Source organism: Ranitomeya variabilis, chromosome 3 (genome assembly GCF_051348905.1).
Source record: "Ranitomeya variabilis isolate aRanVar5 chromosome 3, aRanVar5.hap1, whole genome shotgun sequence".
NCBI classification, from domain to species: Eukaryota; Metazoa; Chordata; class Amphibia; order Anura; family Dendrobatidae; genus Ranitomeya; species Ranitomeya variabilis.
In genome coordinates, this window is record NC_135234.1 from 364,953,002 (window position 1) to 364,974,596 (window position 21,595).

The following is a 21,595-nucleotide window of genomic DNA, read 5'->3' on the forward strand; positions in this document are numbered from 1 at the left end:
CCGCAAGTATCGGGTATCGGCCGATACTTGCGGTATCGGAATTCCGATACCGAGTTCCGATACTTTTGTGATATCGGAAATCGGAATCGGAAGTGTGCGGTGCGTATGGTTCCCAGGGTCTGGAGGAGAGGAGACTCTCCTTCAGGCCCTGGGATCCATATTCATGTATAAAATAAATAATAAAAATAAAAAATATTGATATACTCACCCGTCCGGCGGCCCCTGCTCTTAGCGGTGCCTCCGTTCCTAAGAATGCAGGGGTGAAAGACCTTCGATGATGTCGCGGCTTGTGATTGGTCGCGTGAGCGGTCACATGATCGCTCACGCGACCAATCACAAGCCGCGACGTCATCGAAGGTCCTTCAGGCGCTCATTCTTAGGAACGGAGGCTGCCGGTTACAGCGGTTACTACCAGGGCGCGTCAGAGGGTGAGTATATCCCTATTTTTTATTTTTATTCTTTATTTTACACATGAATATGGATCCCAGGGCCTGAAGGAGAGTTTCCTCTCCTTTAGACCCTGGGAACCATCCAGGATACCTTCCGATACTTGTGTCCCATTGACTTGTATTGGTATCGGGTATCGGTATCGGCGATATCCGATATTTTTCGGATATCGGCCGATACTATCCGATACCGATACTTTCAAGTATCGGAAGGTATCGCTCAACACTAATCTTGAGAAACAAACATCTGATGAAGTCATCTCTAACATGGTTAAGTAAATTGTAGGGATTCACTCTCTCAGGTAGGCATTAGGTAGCGTTCGCACAGGCAATGTGGTTTGGTCCAAACAGGTGCAGCTTTATTGCTTTCATAAAACTCCAAAGGATTCAAAACCAAAATGGCCTCTGCTGGGCAAAAAGGTATCACAGTGAAAAAATAGTTAATTTAGCAGGAGACATACTGTATGTCAGTGCGTGCTCAGCACAACAGATCCATTCTCCCGTAGCAGACTTCATAAACAGAAGAGGGATTATCCCACTAATTTAGGTATCACCTTCAGCCCGAACTCCAGCAGCTTCCAGTGCCAAACAGAAGTGATCGGGTTTGACCACATGTTGAAAAGAATCTCTGTAAGATTTCGGCCTCTCTTGGCAGGAAAAACGCAGCTGCAAAAATGTGCGTTTTTTTGTGTGTTTTTTGATTGATTTGAGGGAAGTCAATGGTGAAAAATGCAGGGTAAAAAAGCACATAGAATTGACATTCTGAGAATTATTTTCTGCACCAAATCTTGGTGCTCGCCTCCAATAGGCATATACATCTCGTGTCCCACTGAGCACACTGTTACTCATCATTATAGTCAATGACCCTGTCATGCTGTGTGAGCAGGGTATCATGTGTGGTGGCTGCGGGAGATACTACTGTTTGGAGTGGGCTGTGGGGATGCATACTGTTTGAGGGGAATGGAAGCATCATGCTGCATGTATGTAGGTTATAGGGGATCATACTGTTTGGGAGGAATCATGCTATGTATGGGGAGATGTGCAGAATCATACTGCTTGGGGGGCTATGGGGATCAGACTGTCTTTGTAGGACTGTGAGGAATCATTTTGTGTGCTTGGGCTATGGGGACTTTATACTGTTTGGGGGTCTGTGGAAATATTATACTGTGAGTGGAGAGATGTGAGGACATCATACTTGTGGGGAACTGCAGGGACATCATAATAAGTGGTGAGCTGTAAGGGATTTTTCTGTTTGGATGTTGTGAAGGCATCATACTGTTTGGGGGGCTGTGATGGCATCATACTGTGAGTGGGGAGCTGTGGGTGATCATACTGTTGGGATGCAATACTGTATGTGTGGGCTATGGGAGATCATACTGTTTGGGGGCATCATAATGTATGTAGGGGGATTTAGAGTATCATACTGTAAGAGGAGGCTGTAGGTACAGGTGCATCTCATAAAATTAGAATGTCATCAAAAAGTTAATTTATTTCAGTTCTTCAATACAAAAAGTGAAACTCATATATTATATAGAGTCATTACAAACAGTGTGATCTATTTTAAGTGTTTATTTCTGTTAATGTTGAGGATTATGGCTTACAGCCAATGACAACCCAAAAGTCATTATCTCAGTAAATTAGAATACTTTATAACAACAGCTTGAGAAAGTTATTTTAAAATCCGAAATGTTGGCCTACTGAAATGTATGTTCAGTAAATGCACTCAATACTTGGTCAGGGCGCCTTTTGCATCAATTACTGCATCAATGCGGCGTGGCATGGAGGCGATCAGTCTGTGGCACTGCTCAAGTGTTGTAGAAGACCAGGTTGCTTTGATACCAGCCTTCAGCTCTTCTGCATTGTTGGTTCTGGTGTCTCTCATCTTCCTCTTGACAATATCCTATAGATTCTCTATGGGGTTAAGGTCAGACGAGTTTGCTGGCCAATCAAGCACAGTGATACTGTTGTTTTTAAACCAAGAATTGGTACTTTTGGCAGTGTGGACAGGTGCCAAGTTCTCCTGGAGAATGAAATTTACATCTCCAAAAAGCTTGTTGGCAGAAGGAAGCATGAAGTGCTTTAAAACTTCCTGGTAGAGAGCTGTGCTGAACACAGTGGACCTACACCAGCAGATGACATGACTCCCCAAACCATCACTGATTGTGGATTCTTCACACTAGACCTTGGAAATCAAGGTCCCAGAGTCTGGACGAAGAGTGGAGAGGCAGACAATCCAAGCTTCTTGACGTCTAGTGTGAAGTTTCCACAATCAGTGATGGTTTGGGGAGCTATGTCATCTGTTGATATAGGTACACTGTGCTTTATCAAGACCAAAGTCAGCGCAGCAGTCTACCAGGGAATTTTAGAGCACTTCATACTTCCCTCTGCCGACAAGTTTTTTGGAGATGGAAATTTCATTCTCCAGCAGGACTTGGCACCTGTCCACACTGCCAAAAGTACGAACACCTGGTTTAAAAACAACAGTATCACTGTGCTTGATTGGCTAGCAAACTCGTCTGACCTTAACCCCATCCCCATACAGAATCTATGGGGTATTGACAAGAGGAAGATGAGAGATATCAGACAACACAATTTAGATGAACTGAAGGCTGCTATCAAAGCAACCTGGGCTTCGATAACACATAGCAATGCCCCAGGCTGATTGCCTCCATGCTATGCCGCATTGATGCAGTAAGGCTAGGTTTACATTAGCATTTGTGTGCACAGCTTATCATCTGCATGCGCAAACGCATGCAAAAACGCATGCGGGCCTACCTCTCGTTGTACACTGAGCTGCGTGAAAACCCGGAGAGGTTTTCGAGTACACGAGAATGTCGGAACAGAGCTTCGCTGAATTGCTGCTATGTGTCTGAGGATTCATCACCAGGCAGGACGCACAGCTACGTCGAGCAATTCCTGCTGAGGAACGTCTGTTGGTGACCCTAATGTACGTAATTTTGAAAAAGAAACACCTGTCATTAATATTTTTGTTCTAAAAGCCATGTACTGATTTTTTTTCTCATTTTCTGCTCCCCAAATTCCTGGCTACCGGAGAGACCTTATCATCTCTACATTTTCAATTCCGCATTGGAGTGTCCACCCTTTCTGGTATTGTTGGAGACACCTGCCGTGCTTTATGTGACGTTCTGCATGAATAATTCTTCCCCCAACCCACAACTGAACTCTGGCTGAAAAATGAAGATTTTACAACTGCCAACTGACAAGGGCAAGAAGAACTGTGGCGTGTGCCTATGGATTGCTGGTATCTAAATGGCACATTTTGGGTAGAGCTATCAATCTTAAAATAGAGACAATTGATGAGGTTGTGAAAGCATGTGTTATTATGCACAATTACATCCTGGCAAAAGAGCGACAACAATTAGAACTTGATGAACTTGTTAATACCACATTGCAGGATTACCAAGCTCATCCTCTGAGGCCTACAGTGGAAGTTTCCCAAATGAGGGATAAATTTGCTGCCTACTTTATTTCAGATATTGGAAGCGTGGCATGACAAGATGAAATGGTTTAAGCCGCTAAGTAAAATGTACCTTTAATGTTATGTACCTGTACTGTTTCCTGACTTTAATACTAACACCTTGACTATAACTTTAATAATAAACACCTTGACTGTAACACCCGTTAATACTTCACTCAACAATACACACATGTTTAAATAAAGAGATAAAGAAAACACAGGAAGACAGGTATTGTGAAGCCAAATAATTTTTAATAACAAAAATAAAAACTATTTGAAATTTAACAAATAAATAAAAAAAGGAAAATAATGGGTTTACTTTTGGGGTCTGCGGGAGGGAGTTACATTGTGAACCTGGGGGGTGTCGGGCTGTGATGGTAGGCTAGGAGTGGTTGGGGAAGTTGTTACAGGGCAAGTGGCAGTCAATTGGAGGATTTGGTCAGAAACATTGACAGAGGACACATTGGGGGAAGAGGACACATTAGGAGTGGAATACTAGTTGGAAGGGATTGACTGTCATGATCTCTGCAGGCAGAGATCATAGCAAGCCTATAGAGGGACAAGCTCTCGGAAGATGGAACTATACTGACCATGAACTAAGCCTGCCGCGCAACTAGAAATAGCCAGGTAGCATTTCCTATTTATCGCTAGAAGCCCAGCTCTGGCCTAAGACCTAAATAGCTAGCAGAGGGAAATATAAGACCTGGCTCACCTCTAGAGAAATATTCCAAAGAAGACAGTAGCCCCCCACATATAATGACGGTGAGTTCAGATGAAACAACAAACGCAGCAGGAAAATAGTCTTAGCAAATTTGAGGTCCGCTTACTAGATAGCAGAAGACAGATAGTATACTTTCATGGTCAGCAGAAAAACACTAACAAAACACCATCCAGAGATTACCTTAAACTCTGGCATTAACTCATAACGCCAGAGTAGCAATCCCTGATCAACGAGAGCTTTCCAGACACAGTAACAAAACTTCAGCTGTGAACTGGAACAAATAGGCAAAACAAAACATGGACAAAAGTCCAACTTATCTAGTAGTTGTCTAGAAGCAGGAACAAGCACTGAGAGGCATCAGATAACATTGTTGACCGGCAAGAAACCACCAGAGAAATGAGCTTAAATAGCGACACCCACTACTGATGGAACCAGGTGAAACAGGAAAGAGGATGACAAGTCCAATTCCACAAGCGGCCACCGGGGGAGCCCAGAATCCAAATTCACAACAGTACCCCCCCCTCAAGGAGGGGGCACCGAACCCTCACCAGATCCACCAGGGCGACCAGGATGAGCCCTATGGAAGGCACGAACAAGATCAGAAGCATGAACATCAGATGCATTGACCCAAGAATTATCCTCCTGGCCGTAACCCTTCCAGTTGACCAGATACTGGAGTCTCCGTCTGGAAACACGAGAGTCCAAAATTTTCTCCACAACGTACTCCAACTCACCCTCAACCAACACCGGAGCAGGAGGCTCAACTGAAGGTACAACAGGTACCTCATACCTGCGCAATAACGACCGATGAAAAACGTTATGAATGGAAAAGGACGCAGGGAGGTCCAAACGGAAAGAAACAGGATTAAGAATCTCCAATATTCTATAAGGGCCGATGAACCGAGGTTTAAACTTAGGAGAAGAGACCCTCATAGGGACAAAACGAGAAGACAACCACACCAAATCTCCAACACAAAGCCGAGAACCAACACGACGATGACGGTTGGCAAAACGCTGAGTCTTCTCCTGGGACAACTTCAAATTGTCCATAACCTGCCCCCAGATGTGATGCAATCTCTCCACCACCGCATCCACTCCAGGACAATCCGAGGATTCCACCTGACCGGAGGAAAATCGAGGGTGAAACCCCGAATTACAGAAAAACGGGGACACCAAGGTGGAAGAGCTGGCCCGATTATTGAGGGCGAACTCTGCCAATGGCAAAAAAGCAACCCAATCATCCTGGTCAGCAGAGACAAAACACCTCAGATATGTCTCAAGGGTCTGATTAGTCCGCTCGGTCTGGCCATTAGTCTGAGGGTGAAAAGCAGATGAAAAAGACAAATCTATGCCCATCCTAGCACAGAATGCCCGCCAAAATCTAGACACAAATTGGGTACCTCTGTCAGAAACAATATTCTCAGGAATACCGTGCAATCGGACAACATTCTGAAAAAACAGAGGAACCAACTCAGAAGAAGAAGGCAACTTGGGCAGAGGAACCAAATGGACCATTTTAGAGAAACGGTCACAGACAGATTAAACAAACGACCCTTTGGATATTTACAACCCGGTATCAAATCTATGGCACAATCGCACTCACGGTGCGGAGGTAACGACCCAAGCTTGGGTTCGTCAAAGACGTCTTGATAATCAGAGAGGAACTCAGGGACTTCAGAGGGAATGGACGACGAAATAGAAACCAAAGGTAAGTCCCCATGAATACCCTTACATCCCCAGCTCAACACAGACATTGCTCTCCAGTCCAAGACTGGGTTGTGAGACTGCAACCATGGCAATCCCAGTACCAAATCGTCATGTAAATTATACAGCACCAGGAAACGAATAATCTCCTGGTGATCCGGATAGATACGCATGGTAACTTGTGTCCAGTATTGTGGTTTATTATTAGCCAATGGGGTGGAGTCAATCCCCTTCAGAGGAATAAGAGTCTCCAAAGGCTCTAAATCAAAACCACAACGATTGGCAAAGGACCAATCCATAAGACTCAGAGCGGCGCCAGAGTCAACATAGGCGTCCGTGGCAATGGATGACAAAGAGCAAATCAGGGTTACAGACAAAATAAACTTAGACTGAATGGTGCCAATGGAAACAGACTTATCAAGCTTCTTTGTACGCCTAGAGCATGCTGATATAACATGAGTAGAATCCCCACAATAGAAACACAATCCATTCTTCCGTCTAAAATTCTGTCGCTCACTCCTGGACAGAATTCTATCACACTGCATACTTTCTGGCGTCTTTTCCATAGACACCGCCAGATGGTGCACCGGTTTGCGCTCCCGCAGACGCCTATCAATCTGAATAGCCATTGTCATGGACTCATTCAGACCTGCAGGCACAGGGAACCCCACCATAACATCCTTAACGGCATCAGAGAGACCTTCTCTGAAAGTTGCCGCCAAGGCGCACTCATTCCACTGAGTAAGCACAGACCATTTACGGAATTTTTGGCAGAAAACTTCAGCTTCGTCTTGCCCCTGAGATAGTGCCATCAAAGTTTTTTCTGCCTGAAGTTCCAAATGAGGTTCCTCATAAAGCAAGCCCAAGGCCAGAAAAAACGCATCCACATCGCGTAACGCAGGATCCCCTGCTGGCAATGAGAAGGCCCAATCTTGAGGGTCACCCCTGAGCAAGGAAATCACAATCCTAACCTGCTGAGCAGGGTCTCCAGCTGAACGAGACTTCAGGGACAAATAAAGCTTACAATTATTTCGGAAATTCTGGAAGCTAGCTCTATTCCCTGTGAAGAACTCCGGCAAAGGAATTCTCGGCTCAGATACCGGAGCATGTACCACAAAATCTTGTAAATTTTGTACTTTCGTGATGAGATTATTCAAACCCGCAGTTACACTCTGGAGATCCATTATTGTCAGGTGCACACAGAGCCATACAGAGATTAGGAGGAGAGAGAGAAAAAAGACTGCAGCAAGGCAGACTGGAGGAAAAAAAAAAAAAAAAAAAAAAAAATATTCCAGCAGACTTCTTATAACTCTCCTTTCTCAACCTGGGTCTTTAACACTTTATGGGCCGGTCAAACTGTCATGATCTCTGCAGGCAGAGATCATAGCAAGCCTATAGAGGGACAAGCTCTCGGAAGATGGAACTATACTGACCATGAACTAAGCCTGCCGCGCAACTAGAAATAGCCAGGTAGCATTTCCTATTTATCGCTAGAAGCCCAGCTCTGGCCTAAGACCTAAATAGCTAGCAGAGGGAAATATAAGACCTGGCTCACCTCTAGAGAAATATTCCAAAGAAGACAGTAGCCCCCCACATATAATGACGGTGAGTTCAGATGAAACAACAAACGCAGCAGGAAAATAGTCTTAGCAAATTTGAGGTCCGCTTACTAGATAGCAGAAGACAGATAGTATACTTTCATGGTCAGCAGAAAAACACTAACAAAACACCATCCAGAGATTACCTTAAACTCTGGCATTAACTCATAACGCCAGAGTAGCAATCCCTGATCAACGAGAGCTTTCCAGACACAGTAACAAAACTTCAGCTGTGAACTGGAACAAATAGGCAAAACAAAACATGGACAAAAGTCCAACTTATCTAGTAGTTGTCTAGAAGCAGGAACAAGCACTGAGAGGCATCAGATAACATTGTTGACCGGCAAGAAACCACCAGAGAAATGAGCTTAAATAGCGACACCCACTACTGATGGAACCAGGTGAAACAGGAAGGAGGATGACAAGTCCAATTCCACAAGCGGCCACCGGGGGAGCCCAGAATCCAAATTCACAACAATTGACACATTCGATGGACAGAACCAAGGGAAGGTGTGGACAGATTTGAAAACAAAGACACATTCGGAGGTGAGGGTGGAGGGGTGGCTAATGTTTCCTTGCTACTTTTCTTTTCCTGGCCTTCGTTTTGCTGGTTCCTCTCTGTTTTTTTTCCTGTTCCTGGGGAGCTGAACTCGGCTGCGTGGTGGAAGTTGAAGGCACGGCTGCTGCACTCAGATGCGTGGTGTAAGTTGAAGGCTGGGCTGGTGAACTCGGCTGCGTGGTGGAAGTTGAAGGCTGGGCTGCTGCACTTGGCTGCATGGTGTTGCTGGGTAATATAGGAACAGTCATAATGTCCAGCGGTGGTGGTGGTGGATAGGCCACTTGTTGAGCAGACTGGTATCCAAGTCCTTGCGATCTTTGAAAAGGTGCTGGTGGATTCTGCCACTGATGCTGTGTTGGAGCTTGTTGACCTGTAGGGAAAAAAGTTTCTGCCTGCTGCTGATATCGGGACAACGGCAGTGTCTCGGGATAAGCAGCCTGACAGGCCTTCATCACATATAGCTGGAGTTCAGGACTAAGGTTTTCCGACACGCCCCGTTCTATAGCTGAAAAATAATGTTGCTCTGGTCTATTAAGGTCAGCTTCCAGGTGGTCAAGGCATCTGTGGACTTCATGGAAAATTGTGTTCACCTGAGTGAACCCACTATCCAGTCTTTCTACAACGGCCTTCATCTCATCCTGGAAGACTGAGCTTAAGTGAATAAACTCGGGCATGATTGTCCTCTTCAAGGCCCTCTGCCGCTGGTGAGCAGACCCAAGTAAAGTAGTGGCAGAGGGCTGGGAGAGAGGAAAACCAGATGGACCGGCTTTCTGTTCCCCAGCCTGTGAAGCCTGCCTGGTTGCTACATCGCTGGTGGATGATTGGGATTTGGCCTGTTGTCGGCTGGTCGATAAGAGGCCCTCCAACAGAGGACGATCAAGGTTGTGTGGTGCTGCTCCAGGTTCTGTGTGGAAAATAAATGAAAAACATTAGTAAAAAAAAAATAAAAAGTTTTAATAATAGTAAGACAACACAAAAGATACTTACGTTTGCTGAGCAACCACAGGCCTCAGAAACAAAAGCAGACAATGGTACTTTCTTTTTAGATTGTTGGAGCAGAACCACTTCGAACCCAAATCTCCTCTCTCATGTCCTTATTGAAGCGATCCTTCATTGAAAGCCAACAGACTTTTATTCTCTTCACTGTGAAGAGGGAAAAAAATGAAAAAATTAATTTTAAAACAATGCACCTACATTAACAGGTTCACTGCCTAGTCAGACCACATTGCAATACTTACGAAATTCCTTTCTGGCATATGGCGTGGCACAGTCCCAATCAGCCAGCAGCGATCTTGTCACTTCTTCCCAGAGTTGTTGAATCAATGCTGAGTCTAAATGATTACAATCACGGGGGTCCCACAACGCTGCTCGCTCATGCACAGATTAAATTAGTTGGTCGTTATCAATGTCTGGTTTGCCTTCCTCACGTTGTGGCACCTATAGATGAAGTAAAAAAAAAAATGTAAGTAAAATTAATTAATTAAAACTGAAAACAAATTCAATTACAACTCTGATAAAGACTACTTACACTCTGTCTTTCCTCCTCAGAAACTTGAGGCCGATGACCCTGGCACAATTCATATCAACTCAACTGCTCCTGCTGTTCCGCACTGGAAGGTACCTGTAAAGAACATACATGATTTACCACATGTATAGTATTGCCAGTCAATACATACCAATCAGTATATCAAATGTGATTACATAATCCTTGTCGTGTCCACTCACGGAAGCTTCACGGGAGAACATAACAGGCAGCAGTCAAGTGAAACACTAGAGAAAAGAACAGATAAGAAAAATTAAACTTGTTAAGAGCCAAACACAATGTAAGCAAAAAAAAATCTACAATGGACACCAATACTTACATTACAGGCAGTAGTCCAACAGGACAGCAGTCAGGCAGCACAGAACAGGGACAGCATTACAGCACCAGGATGGACAGCAGCACAGCACCAGGACCGCAGCACCAAGAAGGCAGCACCAGGAAAGCAGCAGCATGATGGCAGCCCCAGGATGGCAGCACCAGGGAGGCATCGTCATGAAGGCAGCACCAGGATGGCAGCACCAGAAAGGCAGCACCAGGAGGCAGCACCAGGACGGCAGCACCAGGACGGCAGCACCAGGAAGGCAGCACCAGGAAGGCAGCACCAGGAAGGCAGCACCAGGAAGGCAGCAACAGGACGGTAGCAAAAGGACGGCAGTCTGGGACCAGAGCACCAAACATTCTACAAGGAACAGAAAAATAATTAGTACAGAGTACAGACTGCAAAGACAGACAGATATTTTCAAAGCTTCTATACTTACATCCAAAGTCTTGTGCTTGCATCCAGAGTATTGAGAGTAATGAAATTGCTGTGTCCTCACCCCCTTTTATACCCCTTTGTTTTAGGAGTGGCTGAAACCAGTTTCTGAACATGTTCAGGCTGAAGTACGCATGCGTACGCATGTCCTTGCATAACAATGAGTTCCCATAGACAGTAATGCGTTGTTTTGATGCACTCATCCGCAATAATCTGTATGCACATGATTGCATAATATTTGACGCCACAAAAATGCAACATGCTGTGTTCGCCGCACACCACGAAATGACGCATGCGTATGCATCCGCATGCGAACGCATGCAAACGCATGTCCCTGCGTACACCATGTTAAAGATATGTACACATGACGCATGTAGATCTATGCGGATCATACACTGCGCACAGATACACTAATGTGAAACCAGCCTAATTGATGCAAAAGGAGCCCCAATCAAGTATTGAGTTAATTTACTGAATATATATTTTAGTAGGCCAACATTTCGGATTTTAAAATAATTTTTTCAAGCTGGTTTGAGTTTTCATTGGCTGTAAGCCATAATCATCAACATTAACAGAAATAAACGCATGAAATAGATCACACTGTTTGTAATGACTATATAACATATGAGTTTCAGTTTTTGTATTGAAGAACTGAAATAAATTAACTTTTTGATGATATTCTAATTTTGTGAGATGCACCTGTACATTATACTTTGTTGGATCATACTGCTTGAAGGACTTGGGAGCTATCAGACTGTGTAATAAGGTTGTGAGGGCAACATATTGTGTGGGGGGGGAGCAAGTGATGAAGGTACAAGGGCTGAAGAGCTGGAGAAGTATGATTTACTGCTTTTTACAAACTTTATTAAAGGCAGTCAGCTATACGGTTTTGATTACCGTAGATGCTTCTGATAAGAATATGTCATAAGCCCCATTGTAACATGTATTATCAGTAGAAGTGAGTCAACATACTTAATTCCGCTCGATATAAAATTAATAGCAATATAAAAATAATAACAAGTTATTAATATTGAACAGAATAAATTTCAGTTTATTGGTTCGGCCCTCCATAACAGTCACAAACTCTCATGTGACAGCTCGAAAAAATTAACTAACCGCCTCTGCTCTAAAAGAACAAATCTAAACAAAAAAAAACAACAAATAATAATAAAAAAAAGTTATAACATATATATATAACATATCAAGATTCTAATAACACCCCTATTTCTCAATTAAAAAAAATAAATAAATAAACATATTTGGTTTTGCTGCATCTGCCCGGTCTATGAAAATATAAAATTAATTATCCCATTCAGAAAGTGTGTAAAGAAAAAATCTAAAAAAACAATCTGCTACTCTGTGGATACAATGCTGCCTACCAAGCCGAGTGGATAGTGTACTGCCTGACAGTGGAAGCCAACTTTGAGTAGTTTGTCATTTTACAGTGGCATCTATGCTCAAGTTACTAAGGGGGCCACGGGTCACTCTGCCACATGAGGGGAAAGCAAAATTACAAATCACAGTTTTGAGGACTAGTTACTGTGTTTTACAGTATTGATATATCATTATAATAGCTGTATAATATGCATAATAGTAAATATTACGGTACTTACCATTTTAAATTTTCCCTTCTGGTTCAGGAGCGATGATATGGAAAACACACTTACAGTGCTAGTGGCTAGAGCAAAAAAAGTACTGTAGATAGCATTTCTTAACTGGTACTGATTCACCAGCATTAAAGAATTATAAGATGGCCAGAACATCCATAGGAAGAGTGTTCCTGCAGAATATAGAAAAGAATATTTGACAAAGCAATATAACAATGAATAGAATTTTTTGCGGCATCGCAGAGAATTAGTTTTTTTCTCAGTAGTTTAATCAATTGCTTATACACCTAGGCCCATGGATCTCTGTAAGTCCAAATTTGTAATGACATCATATATTCACTTTTACTCAAAAGATGAGTACCGATGGGAAAAGTTGGGATGAAGAAGTAGAACAGTGGAAAATGTAAGAAATCAGGTGGTCAGATGAATGGACTGAACACTATCGCTGCTTCATAAATTATACTGAAACTATAGACATGACTTTTTCATTTATTTCCCTATTCTTAACTTATTTCCTTAATTTATTTCGCTGTTTTTAATCTCTCTAGGGCTCTCTACATAATCTATTGTCATTATTATTACCGAATATTATGTATGCTGATAATTCGAATAAGGGCTCATACCCATTTGCGAGAAAAACGGACGAGTGTAATCCGATAAAAAATCAGATTGCACTCGGACCAATGTTATTCAATGGGTGACATCTCATCTGCGATTTTTTTTTCTCTGCTAAAATCGGACTGAGAAAAAATCGCAACATGCTGCAATTTTCTGCGCATGTCAGACGAGACTCGCCAATGCAAGTCAATGGATGTGAGAAAAAAATGCACAGCACTCGCACCTTGTGAGTGCTGTCAGTTTTTTTACGCATCGGTGTCCTTTGAAAAGCCTTTAACTCATGTGCGGTGTGCAGTAAAATCAAACTGACAGGTTAGAATAGAATAGATAGAATAGAAATATACACATAGAATGCATATATACACATGTCAGCAGTAACACACATAGATATATATATATATATATATATATATATATATATATATACATATATGTAGCGCCCCCACTGCCGCAGGGCCGAGGGGTACCCGGTACCGGGCCTCTAAGTCTCTGCTCTGGGGTTGTCACGGTGGCTAGACCCGGTCCGTGACCCTGCTGAGGGGCGTACAATAATAGATGTGGATGGTGGTGGAGGTGCGGTGCAGTAAATAACGAGGACACCAGGTTGCAGTCACTTTACCTCTTTACTGAAGGCTTCTGAGTCCTCAATCCGGAATACGGTTAACAGGGCTGCGCAAGTCCGGCCGGTCCGATGGCACCTCCAGAGTTCCCTTTACAGGTGGAAATCTGTGCCTACCTTCCTGCGCTTGTGTTGTGGTCCTCCCCTGCTGTGCTTACGGGATAGTACCCCACAACTGTTGTGTCTGTTTCTCGTGTTCCCTCACAACTCGATTCTGATGTTCTTCTACGTCCCCCTGATCTTACGGTTAGGACGCACCCGTATGACGGGGAGGCTCGGAGGTTCTTCCTGGGCTCTATCGTCACCCCTCTCCTGTTGTTACCCCCCTGTGTCTTCCTGGGTCTGTGTGAGACAGTCCGCCTGTGACTGACTGTCCTGCCGTAGGTTTGAAGTTTGGCTTGGAGCTCTATACTTCCTCGGCGTTCCGGCCACCGGTTATGCACCTCAATAGGATGTTGCCTCGATCTTACAGCACGACTCCTACTGGTATTCTCCTAGTTGCGTTGATCTCGTTTCTCACTCAGCACAATAAATCTCGCTTCTTGTCCTTTCTTGGGGTACCGCCGCTATATCGTGCAGGCGCGGTCCCGTAGCGTTCTCTCTGATTGCTAGGCCTCTGTCAGGATCCCACCCCTGACAGGGACCCCTCTGAATCTTCCCCTACAACACCCTCTGCCACAAGGTGTTGCCTGGTTCCAACCCAGCCAGCTTTCTGTCTAACTTCCTGCCTAACCCCCAGTTTTACCAGACTGTGAGGAGTGGCCTAATAAATAGAACCCTTAGCTCCCCCTGGAGGCCAGACTGTGAAATGTATTGGTGTCTGTGATACCTGGTCAGATGAACTCCTTCAGTGCCATCAGACGTACCATAGCCCCCCTTAGCGGCGGAGCCACAGTACTGCAACGACCAGGACTTTGGGGCGCTGCACCCCCCCCCGGTTAAATCCAGTACTCCTGGACTGGGAAGAAAACAACAATACATGTCAGCAAAAAGACATACAATTTTGAAAATGCAAGTACAAGTAAACTTTTTAACAGGGCTTCCCTTTATGGGAGGTGAGGACTCTTGAACGTTACAAACATGGTTCAATACTTTCAATAACAGACTATAAATAACTTCTCTTACCCAACCGGGTATTTTACTAAGTGCAAAATTTATGAACAATAATTTAACTTTGCCTTTAAGGACGTACTCGCTAAATCCACTAAAGACCTTCTTATAATCACATTATAAGGCTAATCAACTCTTATACATTCTCCTTCTTTACATCGGCAGGACCACCTGTCCGCCCCTTTCTGCCTGGGCCTACTGTCCTTCCACTACTATACATAGTATAGAACATATCATTTTTCTTTCAGTTCAAGATCACTGAGCCATCTCTGTGCGGCTCCTAGGAGAACTCACTAACTAACCCCGTACGGGCTCACTCTCTGTCCTCATTCTTCTATCAACATCATTAAACATTCCTTACAATCAACCAGTTAGCTATATATAACTTTCACATGTCAACATTATCAATACTTTCTTTCAAAACATCATCATTCTTTAAGTGCTTTTGATGAACATCCCCTTTAAGAGGGGACCAAGTCTCTGTGAGGTAGTGCAACTTCTCAAGCTGCAAGTCCGTACGCAGCAAGGACTCCAGTGCTGGTTCTGCGACCAGTGTCTTCGCAAAGAGTCCTTTCGGTCATAAAACCAGTAGAGAGCACCTTTAAGAAGGTGCAAACTATTTACAACATCAGTTTTTGAATCATTCACCGTCCATGATTCAGCAGTCTCTTGATAACTGTGCAAAGTAGAAAACAAACAAAAACAATAGGGATCCCGGGTCAACAAAGGGATCCCCTTAAGAGTTAACCCTGAACGGGTTTTAGCAGCAAAACAGTAGAAACAGTTAACTATTTACAATCATTAAAGCATTTTTGCTTACTCTGAGGGTGGCTGCCCCCATCGAGGCTTTACCTGGCAGGTGGCCCTCTGCGGCCCAGACAGGCTGGACTCCAAGTCTACTCCTGATGCCAGGTGTACCCCATGGGTTCGGGTCTTCTGCACGACCAGGTCGTGCGCTGCGATGATTGTCTGTGTGGGTCGATGGATGATGCTGGCGGCGGCAGAGGCTGCAGCAGCGGCTTCAGCGGCGAGCTCCTCCCCCTCGGTTCGGGATACCGCTAGAATGGCCGTGCAGCGCTGCATATCCCGGGCCCACCAGCTGCTCCCCTTCAGGTGCCGGCGATACGTCACCACATCCCCCGGCTCCAGGAGGGACTTAGCGCCGTCTCCGCACAGGCAGGGCTCCACTTCGTCCCGGGTGATGCGGACTCTCAGAGCCGTTCCAATCTCCTGCACGAAGCCCTTCCCTGCCTGGGGCTGGTAGACAATCACGACGCCCCATTTCGGCAGGGAGCCCTCCAACAGCTCACCACGCGCCTCCCGCTCCACCTCCCGCTGGAACTCCGCAATCAGGTGGTTCCTGTATTCTCCCCAAGGGAAGGGCCCCAAATCCGGCCCCCCCGTTTTTTTGGGACCAAGCAGCGGGAGCGCTGGGGCACCGGTGGTCGCAGCGGCGGCCGGGTCTGGTGCAGAGGTGGGGCGGCCTCCCTGGGGGTCGCGGCACTCAGTACCCCTACCTGGGGCGACTCCTCCGTCACCGCTCCACTCCCCTGGGGGAGGCGCACAAGCTGGGGACTGCGCAGGCAAAGGGTGCCCCATCGACAGCTCCCACGGGTCCAAATCCTCCAGCGGGGGCATATCAGAATAATCCTCTGGTGACGGGGGTCGATGCGGGGCCATCCTTTTCTGCAGGCCTTCTCTGGTCTCCAGTCCCACCTCATCTGAGTCATAGTTTCGTTTCTTCGGCCTCTGCCCGCCATAGAAGATCAGGAGGCGGATCTCGGCTGCTGACGGACACGTCCTCAGGATGCAACAATATTTAGACTGGGCGGCCATTGTCTTTCGTGCTCTCCAGCTTGTCTACGCCCACTCCACGCCCCTCTTCTTCTCCTACGCTCTCCTCAGCGCTGTAATGGCGGCGGATTTTGGCGGCAAGTGGCGCGGCACAGTCTTTGCAATAAATCACAGTCCAAGTATAATAAATCACAGTTCCAAGGCACACATGACCTGATTCTTCAGGCTTAAGTAGATCCTGTTCGTGATGCCAAGTTGTAGCGCCCCCACTGCCGCAGGGCCGAGGGGTACCCGGTACCGGGCCTCTAAGTCTCTGCTCTGGGATTGTCATGGTGGCTAGACCCGGTCCGTGACCCTGCTGAGGGGCGTACAATAATAGATGTGGATGGTGGTGGAGGTGCGGTGCAGTAAATAACGAGGACACCAGGTTGCAGTCACTTTACCTCTTTACTGAAGGCTTCTGAGTCCTCAATCCGGAATACGGTTAACAGGGCTGCGCAAGTCCGGCCGGTCCGATGGCACCTCCAGAGTTCCCTTTACAGGTGGAAATCTGTGCCTACCTTCCTGCGCTTGTGTTGTGGTCCTCCCCTGCTGTGCTTACGGTATAGTACCCCACAACTGTTGTGTCTGTTTCTCGTGTTCCCTCACAACTCGATTCTGATGTTCTTCTACGTCCCCCTGATCTTACGGTTAGGATGCACCCGTATGACGGGGAGGCTCGGAGGTTCTTCCTGGGCTCTATCATCACCCCTCTCCTGTTGTTACCCCCCTGTGTCTTCCTGGGTCTGTGTGAGACAGCCCGCCTGTGACTGACTGTCCTGCCGTAGGTTTGAAGTTTGGCTTGGAGCTCTATACTTCCTCGGCGTTCCGGCCACCGGTTATGCGCCTCAATAGGATGTTGCCTCGATCTTACAGCACGACTCCTACTGGTATTCTCCTAGTTGCGTTGATCTCGTTTCTCACTCAGCACAATAAATCTCGCTTCTTGTCCTTTCTTGGGGTACCGCCGCTATATCGTGCAGGCGCGGTCCCGTAGCGTTCTCTCTGATTGCTAGGCCTCTGTCAGGATCCCACCCCTGACAGGGACCCCTCTGAATCTTCCACTACAACACCCTCTGCCACAAGGTGTTGCCTGGTTCCAACCCAGCCAGCTTTCTGTCTAACTTCCTGCCTAACCCCCAGTTTTACCAGACTGTGAGGAGTGGCCTAATAAATAGAACCCTTAGCTCCCCCTGGAGGCCAGACTGTGAAATGTATTGGTGTCTGTGATACCTGGTCAGATGAACTCCTTCAGTGCCATCAGACGTACCATAGCCCCCCTTAGCGGCGGAGCCACAGTACTGCAACGACCAGGACTCTGGGGCGCGGCATATATATATATGTATTTATATTGAACTGAAAGATAGATAGAATAAAAGCCGGTAATTCATCTGCCAGCTTCTGTAAAATAACTGCAGGAGCCAACAGAATAGAAGAGATGGATTACATACAGTAAATACATAAAAAATAGGTAAATATATAGATGTCAGTGACAAATACAATTAGTACAGCGTGTGTGCAAATTACTGGACATGGATTTAATTAATAAACGATTATTTATTGGAAAAAATGGCGTGGGCTCCCACGCAATTTTCAAAACCAGTAGAGGGAAAGCCAGCGACTGGGATCAGATATTTATAGCATGGGAAGGGGGTAATACATGGAGCTTCCCAGGCTATTAATATCAGCTCACACCAAAAGAGGAGAACAGAGGAGTATATAGGTTAAAACGGTAATATTTTATTTTATTAACAATGCATCAAACAGTGTGCATACAACATACAAAATTCAGTAAAGTGCATAAGGATAGCAAAAGAGTGGACATCCCCCGGTTTAAATAGCCAATTTTATCAATACATATGATGGCAGAGAGCTGCTATTAGTAAAATCTTTGTGCTAGTGAATAAACATCACCGCAAGAGCCCGTTAGGTATAGAAAGCAGCGCTTACCAGTAATGAGAAGGCAACAAACACCGGGTTGGACCCAGGAAAAAAAAACTTTGTTCCCTGTATCCAACCCGGTGTTTGTTGCCTTCTATGGGGTCCTCTATGGGGTGTTCTATACTGTAGAGGCCTTTGGGGGTGCATTAAACTATATATAGTCTGCCTGTGATGGTGTATTATATTACATAGAGTTTGCCTATGGGGTGTGCATTATGTTATATAGTCTGCCTACAGAGTGGGCCTATGGGGGTGCATAGTACTATATAGAGTCTACTTATGGGAAGTGCATTATACTATATGGAGGCTTATCGGTGTGTATAATAGTATATGGAGGCCTATGAAGAATGCATTATATATATAGAGTCGGTCTATGGGGAGTGCATAATATTCTATAGAGGCCTATGGGAAGTGCATTATAGTATAGAGGCCTATGGAGGTGCATTATACCATATACATGCATATAGGGAGTACATTTCACTATATATGCCTATGGAGGTGAATTATACTATATACGTAGAATCTGCCTAAGAGGGTGCATTATACCATATAGGGTCTTCCTATAGGGAGTGCATTATACTGTATATAGACTGCCCATGGGGGTCATTATACTATATAAAGGCCTATGGAGAGTGAATTATACTGTATAGAGTCTGCCTATAGGAGTGCATTATACTATATAGAGTCTGCCTATGGTGGCGCATTATACTATATAGTCTGTCTATGGGGAGTGCATTATACTATATAGAGTCTGCCTATGTGGAGTGCATTATACTATATAGAGTCTGCCTATGGTGAATGCATTATACTGTATAGAGGCCTGTGGAGAGTACTTTCTACTATATATAGAGAAGAGCATTATACTATATGGAGGCCCATGAGTAGTGCATTATACTATATGGAGGCCTAGGCGGAGTGTATTATACTATATAGAGTCCCCAGGGAGTGCATTATACAATATTGAGGGTTATCTGGTACATTATATTATATGGAAGCTGTTTAAGGGATCATCATACAGAGTGGGGATAACAGTGAGGGGGCAATCATGCAGTGTGGGAGATAATGTGGTGTCTTTGTACATTGTGGGGGCCATCAAAGAGTGTTGGAGCCATCAAACAGTTCGGGGGCTACCAAGAAATCAGTATACTGATCACTATACAGTGATGTGTCATTATACTATGTATAAGAGAGCATCATGCATCATACTGTGTAGAGAGGAGTTACGCAGGGAGGAGACTCGGGACATTATTAAATGTTAAGTGGGCACTTATTGTTATAGGGGAACTTAGGCTATTGTGACAGTCAAAGGGTCACACAGAGGACATTATTACTTTCTAAGTGTCAAAATGTGGGCATTGTTTCCTAGGACACTTGCCAACGGCATTACTATATTCTAGATGCTTGTTTTACCATTTAGAGGGCACACAGTACCACACAGTGGGTGCAGTAATAGGGACACATACGGCATCAGCGACTCAGTATTAGGGTATCAGCAGAATGAGTAGTTTGTGCAGTTGGGAATAGATGGAAACAGTGCAGGAAATGTGAACAATGTGTCTTTGTAATCTCTGGAGCTGAGTGGTGGCTGGAAAAGTTGTCGTGTCTGTCTAGCCAGATGGAAAAGACAGGAAAAATGAACGACTCCACCAAAAGAACGTCACCTGTAAGTCACTATCAATAACTGTACTGTCATCTATTACATGCAGGGCTGGTACAGTTTGAACTCTGCTGACTGGCATTATCAATTCCTTGGATATCTTTTTGCATCCCTTTCCTGTTTTATACAGTTCAAGTAGCTTTCCCCGGAGATCCCTTGACCATTCTTTTGCTTTCCCCATGACTCACAATCCAGAAACGTCAGTGGCTGGATGAAAGATGCAAAAGTCTGTCTGGATCCCAGAAACTCACTCAGCATTTATGCACACACACTGATTACAAGCAAACAGGTCACAGGTGATGTTACCATTAGTAGCCAATCAAACAAATTTGTGTCAACTTCTGTGCATGTTATCAGGCCAAAATCACCAGGGTATGTGAACCTTTGATCAGGGTCAATTGGGTGTTTTGGAGTGACCCCTGACGAAGCCTCCTTTGAGGGGCGACACGTGTCGGGTCTCCGCTCCACCTACGCCTTAATGACTGGGTCATACTTTATTGGTCTCTGGTATTGTATTGCATTATTTGCACATGAGGGCTCCTGGTACATTTACTTGCTTTCAGCCGTGACTGGTGATGTGAGTCAGGATACTTACCTCTACATATACCTAAGCCAGGGACTTGCCTTTATTAAGGGTTAGCATTTAGGGCTGCATTTGCAGCATCACTTTTGGTATAAATTGTGCATATGTTATGCGTTGATGGAATTTTTGTCATTCTGTCCATTTGCACAAACTTTTTTGTGTATATGCCCGATGGTGTTTTATATGTTTGCACAGTGACGTCCATATAGGCATTATTTCCATCTGATATTGACCCACTATATATATTTTTTGGCGTGGGTGTAAGCCCTATTATGGGCTGTGTTCTTAAGGAACAAGTATGTTTCCTTTTTAATTGTTTTTAATGTGTGTTTTCTTTATAGCTTGTTTCCTATGTATTGTATTGCATTAATAAAATTATGTCTATTTTTGCTAAACCCATTGTGTGGTGATCCCCATTTTTTGCATGACCTCTACTTTTCTCTTTGTTTTTTGGTCTACCCCAACATGGTATCATTAAAAATGTCTGCTCAGGGCACAAAAAATAAGCCCTTACACAGCCTAATATCCCAAAAAATGAAAACGTTACGGGTCTAAAATCATGACAACACAAGAAAATGTGGGGGGTTTTACGCATTTCCAATTTTTTTTTCACCACTTAAAAAAAAAACTATGCATGTTTGGTATCTGTGTACCCATACTGACCTAAAGAATCATATTGCCAGGTACGTTTTACCACATAATGAACACGGTAAAAAAAAAAAATCAATTGTGAAATTGCACTTTTTTGACATTTCAACGCACTTGGATTGTTTCCCGCTTCTCAGTGCATCACATGAAAAAATGACTGGTGTCACTCAAAAGTA

At 44.7% G+C, this 21,595-nt stretch overlaps 1 protein-coding gene across 2 annotated transcripts in view; it reads right to left on the bottom strand.

Moving 5' to 3' along the window:
- Nucleotides 1-21,595, bottom strand: part of RHCE (Rh blood group CcEe antigens) — a 171,289-nt gene that overhangs the window by 30,977 nt on the left and 118,717 nt on the right. For both annotated transcript variants that reach the window (XM_077295922.1, XM_077295923.1), the window contains exon 5: nucleotides 12,417-12,583. In XM_077295922.1, the coding sequence (XP_077152037.1) occupies nucleotides 12,417-12,583 (167 nt within the window). The remainder of the gene's footprint in view (nucleotides 1-12,416; nucleotides 12,584-21,595) is intronic.